At 44.1% G+C, this 12,186-nt stretch overlaps 1 protein-coding gene across 1 annotated transcript in view; it reads right to left on the bottom strand.

Annotated features, from left to right (window-relative positions):
* Positions 1-259: 259 nt before the first annotated feature.
* dync1h1 (dynein, cytoplasmic 1, heavy chain 1) overlaps positions 260-12,186 on the bottom strand; it is a 43,521-nt gene continuing 31,594 nt past the window's right edge. Inside the window, exons 56-78 of the mRNA XM_080784011.1 lie at positions 12,039-12,166; positions 11,747-11,900; positions 11,461-11,607; positions 8,357-8,507; positions 7,834-8,087; positions 7,385-7,519; positions 6,650-6,744; positions 6,360-6,534; positions 6,114-6,189; positions 5,834-5,994; positions 5,613-5,724; positions 5,456-5,516; positions 5,257-5,380; positions 5,033-5,146; positions 4,717-4,887; positions 4,048-4,265; positions 3,709-3,812; positions 2,549-2,757; positions 2,151-2,304; positions 1,663-1,805; positions 1,328-1,496; positions 932-1,056; positions 260-689 (exon numbers count right to left, since the gene is read on the bottom strand). Of these exons, the coding sequence (XP_080640137.1) occupies positions 561-689; positions 932-1,056; positions 1,328-1,496; positions 1,663-1,805; positions 2,151-2,304; positions 2,549-2,757; positions 3,709-3,812; positions 4,048-4,265; positions 4,717-4,887; positions 5,033-5,146; positions 5,257-5,380; positions 5,456-5,516; positions 5,613-5,724; positions 5,834-5,994; positions 6,114-6,189; positions 6,360-6,534; positions 6,650-6,744; positions 7,385-7,519; positions 7,834-8,087; positions 8,357-8,507; positions 11,461-11,607; positions 11,747-11,900; positions 12,039-12,166 (3,309 nt within the window). The 3' untranslated portion in view covers positions 260-560. The remainder of the gene's footprint in view (positions 690-931; positions 1,057-1,327; positions 1,497-1,662; positions 1,806-2,150; positions 2,305-2,548; positions 2,758-3,708; positions 3,813-4,047; positions 4,266-4,716; positions 4,888-5,032; positions 5,147-5,256; positions 5,381-5,455; positions 5,517-5,612; positions 5,725-5,833; positions 5,995-6,113; positions 6,190-6,359; positions 6,535-6,649; positions 6,745-7,384; positions 7,520-7,833; positions 8,088-8,356; positions 8,508-11,460; positions 11,608-11,746; positions 11,901-12,038; positions 12,167-12,186) is intronic.

Here is a 12,186-nt window from a genome sequence, read left to right as displayed (position 1 = left end):
TAGCATTAGTCCATGCTTATCCTCACACAACTGTAAACTTGCCAAAGAGTGGCACCAGGAAATAAATGTTGGAAGCTGTCAGTTTATGGATGCATAGAAAATTCCAAGTGCAATCAAACCTGTGGTTTTCAGTAGGTCATTTGGGACTGAAATTGCAAATAAATTATGGAAATGTACTGGCTGACTTGCTTTGTAATTAACCAAATCATAGATTCCAGTTTCTTCTGGTTCATGGACAACACATCCAAGAGACTACCGGTACATTTAAATGAATTATGCTGTTTATTTTGATCTATCCATTGTTTCCTCATAAAATCACATGCAGATTCTTTCATAAAAACATTGCATTGCTTTCTCAGACTTCCCTCAACATTTACCATTTTCTTCCTCAAACCTTCCTAGCAACTTTCCAAAACAGAAATGGACGATGAAAAAGTTCCACAACTGTTACCAAAAATTATTCAAAATGGGAATACAACACATTTTAGATTTGACTACAATACGGTTAATAGATGATAAATATTGGTCATTAAGTACGGCTAAATAAGACTTGTTTCCATCTACTCGTTGCACAGAACAGCAACACCACGCTCGTAGAAGTTGTGTGGGTCCTCCTTGGTAGCAATGTCAAAGTCCACAGTGAAGATGAGGTCTGACCTTGTGAAGTTCAGATACACAGGCAGAGTCACCTGCAGAGAAGAGCATAATTTGAAATGTAATAATTACTTGTGAATCATTAGACCAGTTGGATATGCATTAGTACCCGTATTGTCCCGAATAGAAGACGACTGATAAGACTCATTTGTGGAAAAAGAACATTGAATGTCAAATAGTCTAGTCCCCGAATATAATAAGACCCTGTTTTTTAGGATATTTCCATATTTCCTTATATTCAGGCCAATATGGTATTAGATGTGTTATGGCTTTGTACCATGTGTCTCTTCTCAGCGTTAGCTTGCTTGATCCAGCGCAGCTGAGTGAGGGGCAAATCAGTAGAGATGGTGTTGGACAGGGAGAGCTTGTTGTTCGTACAAATAGCCCCTTGCAGTTTCAGACCTAGAAGAGACATTGTATATGGATCGCATTAGGATAATGTAACAGAAAATCTACATAAGGACATGACAAATACAATTTTATGTAGATGACAGGCAGTAGCAGTTTAACATAATACAACTAAACGTATTGCTGTACACTACTAGAATCTGTGAAGGACATTTTCCTTTCCCTGATTCACAGTCAGCTGTTTCCCCCCATTCAACCATGCTGTGCCAACAACATTAATCCCCTCACTCCCTCCCGGGTACTGCAAACATGCTGGTTGTCGGACCTTTGATGCCGAAGCTGCAGGCATCCAGTGCAGAGCCCTGGGCGGTGGTGACATTGACCTCCAGGCACAGCTCTTCCAGAGACCAGCTGTTTGCCTGAGCAACATACTGACGAGTGGCGGTGATGTAGGCCTCAGGCACAAAGAGGCTGCCTATGCACACATGGATGTTCTGATGAAAAGAGAGTGGGAATGGAAACATGATGAGTTGACATAAACAATAGCTTAAAAGCAGTGAACGAGAGGAAAAACATTGGTGCTATTGAAGAGAAGAGATCCCAAGCCTGTTAAGAGTTCTATACAATAATTATGTACATTTTATACAAGGACTGCCATACCTTAAGTTCCTTAGCGCCCCCACTGGCAGCTCCCTGGGAGATCTGCTGAAGTTGTTTGATTCTCTCACTGAAGTCTGCCACCCACAGAATCACTGTCATTGTGGCAGGGACGGTGTAGCGACACCAGCTGCGGGGGAGAATGCCTGGAAGACGAGTGCAGTACTTAGTTTAGACAGTTTTTGGTTTAGACTAGTCATTGGTTAGACCAGTCATTAGTCCTACAACTACAATCTCAAACCCTCACCCGGCCTAAACCTAACCTCCCACGGGGCAGCACACCTAAACCTAACCCATGTCTAAACAATGACTAGTCTAAACTAAGTATGCACCCCTGGAAGACAGACAGGCTCCACTGAGGTAAATAGGAAAACTACACAAGGAGCAGGTAGTGGCTGAAATTTAAAATCTGGATGGAACATACGTTGTTTTCCTCTCCATATAACCAGTGAACCTCAATAAAGTATAAAAGGCAAAAACATGTATTTTACCTTTAACAAGTTCATTGATGAGTGTGCGTATGTCATTAGTCTGTTTCTTCTTGCCCTCGCACACTGCCACCACATCCGACAGATCCTGACGAATGTCCTGCAGCATCTTGCCTCCCATCTTCACCTCACGTTCAAAGAAACGGAACAGTGGATCCTGGAGAGAGAGAGAGTGTGTGAATGCATGCGTGTTGGGGTAGAAAACAAACGTATAGACTATTTAAATAAACACTTAACAGAAGAGATGAGTGTGAAACAAGGCAGCATGTAATACAAATATTTCTGCAGTAAAATGCGCCAAACCAGAATAGCTGTACTGACAAATAGGAAGTGAACAAGGCGTGCACGTGGAGAAGCCACGCCAACTTCAGCACGCCGCCGTCTCCCATGCTTCCAGTTACCTTGATGTTCTCCACTGTGCGTTTGAGGGGGTTGACTGCTTGAGGTATGAGCTGAAGCCAATTGCAGGCGGTGGTGTGAAGGATCCTCATCCAGGCAGGCTGGGTGTCCGACGTGGACGCGCTGCGCTGCTTTTTCTCTGTCTCGTAGGCAAGGTCATCCTCATCCTCCAACATCTGCATTTTCAGCATCTTACCCATCATGTCAATGCCTGCCCAGCCCAGCAGCGAGCCAGTGAACAAGGATGGACGTGGGGGTGCGAGGTGGACAAGCCCATGGTGGGACAGTGGGAGGTAGGGGGGAAATAAATTAATTGTGGAACAAAGACACAAGTTGCTTTGCCTCTAGACGGTTAATAAGTGTTGCTTTGGATCAACAAAAAAAAAAAGCAGTTATGCCAGTCACACAAAAAAGGAATTAGGAACACATGCATTAGGATTACAGATAAAAATGGCTTCAGGCACAAACATAACATAACTTCAAGGATATTTGCATAAAAATTTACATTTTATAAAAAGGGTCTGGCTCTTGAGGTACACACTGAAATTAAGCAGATTTGAAACATAATGGGACCTGTTGTGACAGGAATGGAGGTGTGGGGGTGATACCCAATGGGTGGATGCTTTGTAGGTTCAACCATGGGACTTGGCAGGCATGCAAATCATTCCCAGAGACAGGGGATGTGATGCAGAACTAAAGGGGTCAGGGGATGCATTTGGACATCTGGTCTGGGGTCAGTGTCAGAGCGAAATGACATGATGGATGTGAAATACAGCTGCTGGAGGGTGAGGAGAGGCACACCGCGCACACTTCCTATGGACAGAACACCTCCACACAGTATGTATATGAGTGTTATGTAAAACTCTGATGGAAGGGGATGCTATGAGAACAACCAGAGGAACGAATGAAAGAGGGGAAATCTAGATAAAAGAACAGTTAGTTGTTTTAAGTCTAGACAGACAAAGACAAGACAAACGCTCCACTCCAGAAGTCTGTCAAAGAAAAAACACTCTCCCAGGGAGTCCATTCCATGCCTGTGAAAGAGCCACACTAATAATCAAATTATTATAACACAACAGGTGAGGAAGGAGGATAAGAGCAGTGTCGTGGTGATGCTACATAATAAGATTCCCAGAGACGACAGCAGTTGACATTGGCATACCAAATGTGGTGAGCAGGACCTTCTCAGCGTTGCTAGGCAACCCGAGCCAAGACGGAGTCTGGGTGTCTGGAAGCATCTCCACCCAGTGTATGAACTCCTCACGTCTAGAAAACATAATTAGAAACACCTGGTGATTAAGGTGTCTTTTTTAATTATCAGAGTCTGGCATTTCCATTGTTTATTCGTTTTTATTGCTGCATTATCTGGCAAAGTCACTTGGAAGTGCTTTGGCAGATCTTCTGAAACAATCTATCCATTACACACATTAAAAATATACTACAAAAGCAATAATCTAACTACTACCCCTTTATTCCCCATGTGCCAAAAGCAGCCACTGACCGGATTCCGTCAGGCATCTTGATGTCCTTGTGTCCATCCACTTTGAAGGCCAGTTTGAACTCGCTGTCAAAGCTGCCAGTGGTGAAGATGCGGTCCAGGAAGGTGTTGAGTAGCCGCTGGTCAAACTCGTTGTCGATGCGGCCACCGTAGATGGACTGGGCCATCAGGGTCTTCAGGGCCGCCCATGGGATCTTGTCTGGGGAGATGTTCTGACGACCCTGTGTGTGTGTTGTGAAGGAGATGTCAGCCATAAACCTTTAACCCATTAAGACCTGGAATGCATCTGTGTCACCTTAGCTTATAACCACTTTAACCATTATTTTAAACTTTAGCTGTTGAAAAATAGCATATCTACAAGCTCATAGCACGGCACGCGGTACGAGCTTGTAGATCTGCTATTTTTGAAAAATCATGAAATTCTGATCCCTTAGAATATATATTCTTTCCCAGCGAATGTTTTTAACTCAAATCTTTGTTTCTGGAGGTCCCTGGAACAAAATATTTTGAGATGGAGGTCGGCGGCCAAATACATAATTCTAGGGTTTTCTTGACATGAAGAAGTTTGAGCACCACTGACAAAGAAAACTGTCAGGATTTAGAAGTCATTTGTAGAATTTGGTAACAGGTCTCATGCTGTCAGGTTTGATGCTTGTCGTTCTTCTGACTGACCTTAGCCGTGTCGTCCAGCCAGGTGTCTATAGTGTCGCAGGCAGAACGCAGATCAGACTCTCCAAACTCGTATTTCTTGGACCAGCCCAGTGGGGCGTAGCGCAGACGCTCCTGGATGACAGCATGGAACCATGCCAGCAAGAAGTAGAGACGTGCGCGTTCATTGGGGGCCTGTAGGAGAGAGACGAAAAGAGAGTGAGTGAGGATGATCCATCTTGTATGAAAAGATTGAACGGAGGAAATCATTTAGAGGTTAATTAAGGGTGTGTGTGTGTGCGTGTGTGTGTGTGTGTGTGTGTGAAACAGTTTTTGTTACCTTGCACATGCGTGCCACTGGGATGTTGCTGAAAGTCCTGAGCATGTTAGCCTTTACACCTGGAGGAGGTTCAAACACAAAGATCCTACCGGCACGTAAGAGGTTCACTGGCACCTGGCAGGAACAACCAAATGGCATTAGAAGTGAAACTAAAGAGAATATAAAGGGAAAATATGGGGTGTTCATGAATTGGTAACTGTTGATAATCACTGAACACGGTTTACCTTGGGATTGATCTCCATGGTAAGGAACAGCCTGAAGCTAGCATGCGGCTGCATGGAGTGGAGCTTCTTCTCCAACTGCATCAACCAGCCAGGGGCCAGGTGGACGTTCTCCAACATCACCCACCTGCAGGAGGGGAGCCGTTAGGATAGGACCAGACACCCGTAGTAAGCCAACACACATATAGAGAACATTACTCACCTGCCAGACTTCACAGCGGTGTTGATGTCTCGGTCAGCCTTATTGAAGCCCTCGGCAGAACCTTTGGACAGATAAGAAGATTTTATACAATGTCCTTATTTATGTAGCCTACGTAGGATCAGAGCATGCATTTACTGAAAAGTACGTGTCCATTTACCGATGGAGATGGAAGTGATGTGTTTGTTTTGTTCTGCTGCCAGATCTCGGACCAGGCCGCTAGCATCGTAGCCTGGCACAGAGCACATCAGAACTGGCGTACTGGGCTTCACCTACACAGGTGAGAGAGAAAAACCACCACGCACATCAGGGAATGAGAGTGAAAACTGTGATTCAGGTGAATTTCACACACGTCACTAAATGAACAAGACCGGGTATAACCTCATAGTCCACGATGTTAGACAGGTCGAGGGGCTGATCGATGACGGTCATGAAGCTGTCTCCGAGAACTCTGGACACAAAGATGTGCGACATGGCCAGCAGGCGGTCTGGACGGAAGGCGTGGATCAGCAGAAGCTGGTGTACCGCCTGGCCAATGGAAGCTAAGCAGGAAGTGGCCGTAGGAAGTACACACAGGTTAGAAAAGGTACATGTAAACGTAAGCAAAGGCATCATTTCTGAGTCCAGACCATTGAGAATGCTACGGTGTGCGATTACTCACAGGACTGCTTCTCCTCCGACCATAGATAAGGAACAGACAGCTCAGGGGTGTTACTCTCCATCCACATGAAGAATTGCTGAAGCAACACAAACATGAAGCGATTAATGTCACGATTCGAAAATATAGGTTATCCATGAAATCTTCAACAAAGAATGTGTCCATGTTTCAGTTTAAGACTGTCTGCACTTGCCGAAAAGAACCCATCTACAAGAAAACAATACAGCACAAGTATAAATTGAGCTTTACCTCGTCAGCTTGGACCTTGTCCACAAGGTCTTTGAAGGCCGGCACACGGCTGAGGCGGATCATGGCCTCACACTGGTCAGTGGTCAGATCCTTCACTTTAGGCACATGTGTGCCCGTCAACACGATCTCCTTACTACGGAGGAAGTGACCGAACTCTCCGTCGTATGAGGGCTCACTGTGAAAGAGGATTTAGTTTGTAATGGTGAGAATTAGGGTTTGGAAGTTTGCACAAATGATCAAATCAAAAACTGTTGGAAGATAAAGAGGGCAGTATGGTGCATCCATCTTACTTGGTCATGCCCTTCAGATTGATCCTAGCCAACAGCATGGCAAACGTGATGTGGTCCTGGTGTAGCATGCCTCTTGCCACGCGGTTAAACGCCACCTATATCGAAATATTCATAGAGTATAGAGCAGTGGTTCCCAAACCTTTTCATGACAAGGACCACCAAATTGACACTTATTAGCCCACGAACCCTCATTTGAAAATATATGCATATATAATATATATACATGTGAAGATTTGTACAGCTCTAGCAGTGATTCTCAACCCGTTTAATTTCAAGGACATATTAGTCTACAGACCCCCATTTAATGGCATTTCTATCCCTGGGACCACTATTTATATTGTAAAATCAATGTTAATTTAACTCTGAGAGTGTACAAACTATCATTTAGTTGGGGACCCCCTGGAACTCCCTCAATGACCCATTCACTTTGGGAATCACCGAGTATAGAGGTTCTCATATAGAGAACCACTGTTCTCCAACATTTTCATATCAATAACCCCAAATTAATGCATTTGACTGCAGAACCCCACTTGGAAGATTGTCTTTTTGTCGTTTCTCTCAAGATTATTCAAAAATAGCCGATCTACAAGCTCACACAACGTGTCGCATCGCAACACATTGTGACCTTACAGATAGGCTATTTTTTGAATCGCTGACAAATAAATGAGGTAAATGTTTATTAAACAGTTCCGTCATTTTGCGGGGGAACCCCTGGAACCCTTTTTAAATACATACCTGGAACAGGTCCTTGGTGATGAGCTCAAGTCTCTGGGTGTGGTCAGTGATGCCCTTGAGGTCTGCGTTCTCATACAACACTGTGTGGTACGTGTCCAGGAAGAAGTGAAGAGAGTACTGGTACAGGAAGTGCATCTGAAGAGGCAGAGAGACATGTAGTTTGTACTCGAAGGCTCCTTAGCTTGATGTGTGACTGAGAGAATGACGGTAGTGTGAGTGTCTTTCCTTTTTTTTGTTTGATTAATCGAATATTTTGAGTCTGTTATTTTACACTTCAACGGGTGTCGTGCACATAGGTTAAATGTTTCCCAAATTGTGAAAAGCTGCTATTTTCACTGACATGACATGACATGCCAGATGCCAAGACAGGAACCGATTTACTATATAAAAACTATATTATGAAATGATTGATTACATCCATAGTATAATGTATTAGTTGGAGTCCAGACCTGGTTGAGGGACTCCATGGTGAAATAGATGCTGCTGCAGGCGGAGGACAGAGACAGGTACTGCTGGGACACTGCCTCCACCTCGGCCATCACAATGTCAGTCTCCTCCACCTTCCTGGTCACCTCGGCCGCCTCCTTCTTCAGGTTCTCCAGGGTGGTGATGATGGTGTCGTCGTCCAGGATACGACCCTTGACCTCATTGAGTGCCTGCAGTAGGGACTTCTCCAGCTGGCGAAGACGCAGCTGGAATTCACCTGCGATGAACACACATACTCTCCGTCATGTAATGTTACGATTCCCAACCTGTGGGCCAGGGCCAAATAGTTGGCAAAACACTATGATTTTAATGATAATATAAAATAATCGAACCTGGAAACTGCAAGTACATATGTTACTGGTTTTTTAGCACTCTTTATTCTATCCCTTTGTATGCTACAAGCTTGTAGATCTGCTATTTTTCAATAGCTAAAGCATAACAATCCTTAAAACACCAAAATGGGTTCCCATCCTGAATGGGGCTCACCCTGAAGCTTGAGGAGGTCAGAGCGCTTCTCGTCCACGTCAGGCCTCTCAGCCTTGAGGACCTCGTTCAGACACTGGCTCTGCAGACTGCTGCGTGTCACCGTGAAGTTGACGAACGTCACACGAGAACACAGGTCTGGAGGGAACTCAACCTGCATGGGTTAAAACCACAGGTTACAGTAGCTTCATTTAGAGCAGTGGTAACCAACCTTTTCAAGCCCAAGAGCCCATTTTATTCCCAATTGTAAGCCAAGATCTACCACTAAAACGTGTTAGAAAAAACACTTGTTTTTTTGCTATTTCTGACAGGCTCAATGCATGTGCACACATCCACACAAAGACTAAAGCTTAAATTAGAATAAATACTTATAGTAAGTTATATTATCAATGTCAAATAATATTAAGACAAATTAGAAATAATTAGTATTAGAAATATTTTGTTTCTCATTTCAATGAATATTCACATTGGCAGATGTTCAAATGACATAGGCATAACTTGACCATATATATTTGCACAGATATGGTGACATACTCTCAGGGTCAGCCCACCTTTAATGAGACTGCTGTGACTGCACTTTATCTGCAAGCGTTTTGAAATCTGGTTCATATTTAGTGATTGCCAGTCTGAGGGTGTCATTAAGATGTGAGTCAGTCATACGAGTTCTAAACTTGGATTTTATTATTTTCATTTGTGAAAAGGCCATTTCACATAAGTACGTGGAACCAAAGTAGGCATGTAGCTTCAGTGCACACGACACAATCAGGGGATACTTCTCTGCTCACAAGAGACCAAAATTCCTTCTCTTTAGCTCTGACCTGCAGGTGACAGTCAGTATGAATGACGGCGGGATTTATTTGACAACTCTGTCCTGCTTTCTTCACGAGAAGAGAAGAGCGCTCACAGCTGCTAATATGGTAGCAGCCCTGTGGCTGACCTGTCAGTTCTCTTTACGGCATGAGATGTGAACCTGGGTCTGGGAAGCTCAGAGCTGCAGCCATTGGCTCATGATACGAGCACACGACCAATGGGACAGATCATTCAGTGTTGCTAAGATACCACCTCCCCACCACACACGCACACACACCCTTGGACGATGGGGTCTATTCTCAAACTCAGAGCCACAGCGCTCTGCTCAAAATTAATTTGCATGTGACGAGCGGCACTGACATTATTCCAATGGGTCTGACGCGATCGACTGGAAACGTTCCCGCGAGCTACCGGTAGCTCGCGAACCCCCGGTTGGTTACCCCTGATTTAGAGGTATATGCTGCATGTGGAACTAGCCTGACAGATGTTGTTCTTAATTATAAAAGGGATGATGTGGTAGCCTATGACATTTATTGAAGGCCTAAAAATTGGTTTGTGTGACCATATACTTTTTTCCTTTAAAAAAAAGAATTCTGTTTATCAAAGTTTTTATATATTCAGGGACAAATTGAGTGAGATAACAGAGTAGCAAACAACACATACACACATGAAGAAAACAATACAACGAGACAATTCAATTAGTTAAAAAAACTGAACAAATTCTCCAGTAAAATTAGTAGAGGCGTTCATCGCCAGGTACCTGGCGATGCGATTACACATCGTTTCCGAGGGTCACGATGCTATTAATCCCGATTAATTGGGCTACGTTACGATTCGATTAATCCCGATTGATCCCGATTAATCACTCACTGTTAATCACTCAGTCACTGTGTGACTAATAAACAAAGTGCTTTCTAATGATTATGAATATATATATTCTTTCACAGTGCACGTTTTTAACTCAAATCTTTGCTTCTGGGGGGGTCCATAGAAGAAAATATTTTCAGATGGGTGTCTGTGGCCAAATACAGAACAGTAATAAGCAGTTTTCTTTAAAAAAAAAAGAATGAGTTTGTACAAGCATACAATAAATATATATTAATAATGACATAAGATGTCATGTCATAGAAATACATGGGCAGGATTTCGGTTGAGGTCAGCAGCACTCTGTCAAATTGCCTTTATTCTTTGTTAGGACAAAAAAGGTGCTTTTCTTTGTTTCCTTATTCAGGGATTTCATTTTCAGTTACTGAAGTGTCATTAAGGAAGCTTTGGGGTAGTTATTGAGACTATTATGTTGCACCTTTCTGTTTGTTTGCACACATTAAGGAGCATTTGGTTTAAAGTATTTTACAAGTGTATGGCAACATTTTGGATTCTATGATGTTGAGGGGACACAGGAACTCGATACAACTCACAACGTGTACAAGACCATATTGCCCACTGACATCCAGAGATGCAGTCAAGACAACCATCCCGATCCCGAACACACGGACAGCTGCCCATGCACTCAGAAAAGGCGACTAGAATTACGAAGTCCATCGGCACTTTTATTGCAAAGGATTTACATTCACATTCGGTCGTGGGGAGCGACGGATTCCGGGCCATGTTAGCACTTTGGAGCCACACTACATCGTCCCATCTCGGCCACATTTCACAGGCGGTCGATGGTGTGAGTTTTATCGAGTTCTCGTGTCCCCTCAACCTCATACAATCCAAAATGTTCCCTTTCTGTCATCTTTTTTCTCTTCCCCTCCGCGTTGGTAACTCGTTCTGTTTTGGTTGTTGAAAGCTAAAGCGTGTGCGAGCGCTGTGTGCGTCACTCTAAACGGTCCGGTACGACGACGCAGCGCAGTCGCAGATTAGTTCCGCCCTTTTGCTCCGGTAAAAAAAATAGATTAAATAATCGATGTTTGACATTTGTGCATCGATGAATTATCGCCCATGATGGCATCGCGATTAATTGACTAATCGATTTTTTTCCCCACCACTAAAAATTAGTATACAGAACAGTTCATGGTCATAAACTCATAAACGCATCCAGTCAAGATAGGCATGGTCTAGAAGGCAACCTTACATGTCAGTGAGGTGGTAACCAGACATACACCAAGAGGTTGTTATCACACAAGAGTGATTACCGTCATAGACGTAGTTACAAACTCAATCGGGTGCAAGATTGTCAACGTGCGATAGAATGCTGGAATGATGGAATGCTGCCACGCTTTATAGAATGTGACCATATACCCAAGAGCTAAATGCAAGGACAGACGGAAAGCTAAACGACAAATCCGACTCACCGTTGGGTCACGTGTGGAGAGGAAGATGACGAAGGAAGGCGACAGATCGATGTCCTGGTCTCCCAGGGTGATGAGGACACGTCCTCCAGTCCTGCGGACCTCTCTGTTCAGCACTGGGTTCAGGATTGGATCGTAGCTCTCCACATCCTGGCGAAGAGAAGGACACCAGGAGGGAGACGAGAACAGTGAATGCCGGATGAAGCAAGCAGGTAGCTAGTCAACAACGCTTGCGTAAAAACATCTACAAGAGTCGAGCTACAAGCACAAGAGCACAGGGGCTTTTTACCTGGACCAGCAGAGGGTTTCCAAAACGCAGAGCACTCTCCAGGTTCTTCCTGAAGGCGTCGTCCAGGAAGCTGGTTCTGGTGATCTTGCGGTCCTTGTACTCGTTCATGATGAACTCCGTGGCCTGGCCGGACGGATCGATGATCAGAGGGTACCTGGAGAGGACAGCAGGGCTGTTAGCGTTAGCTCAACCCAGGGCATGTTCAAATAAAACAAAAACACTACATTGGAAAATCTATCAATATGCTGAGGTAATTTTTCTTTTGTTTTTAACACCATGAACAAACAGTAACCTGTTGAATCTCTTCAGCATGATGGCATTCTCAGTGCAGAGGTCATCAGCTGGGAGAGAGTTGGCCTGCCAGCGGAGCCTCTCATCAGCGTTGGACAGGTACTCGGTCCTTGCGATATCCGTACGGAACTAGCAGTGACATAAAGGAG

This window comes from Protomyctophum bolini, assembly GCF_963924005.1.
Source record: "Protomyctophum bolini genome assembly, chromosome: 15".
Taxonomy (NCBI): domain Eukaryota; kingdom Metazoa; phylum Chordata; class Actinopteri; order Myctophiformes; family Myctophidae; genus Protomyctophum; species Protomyctophum bolini.
Note: the sequence above shows the minus strand (reverse complement) of the source record. Positions and strands in the feature narration are given on the sequence as shown.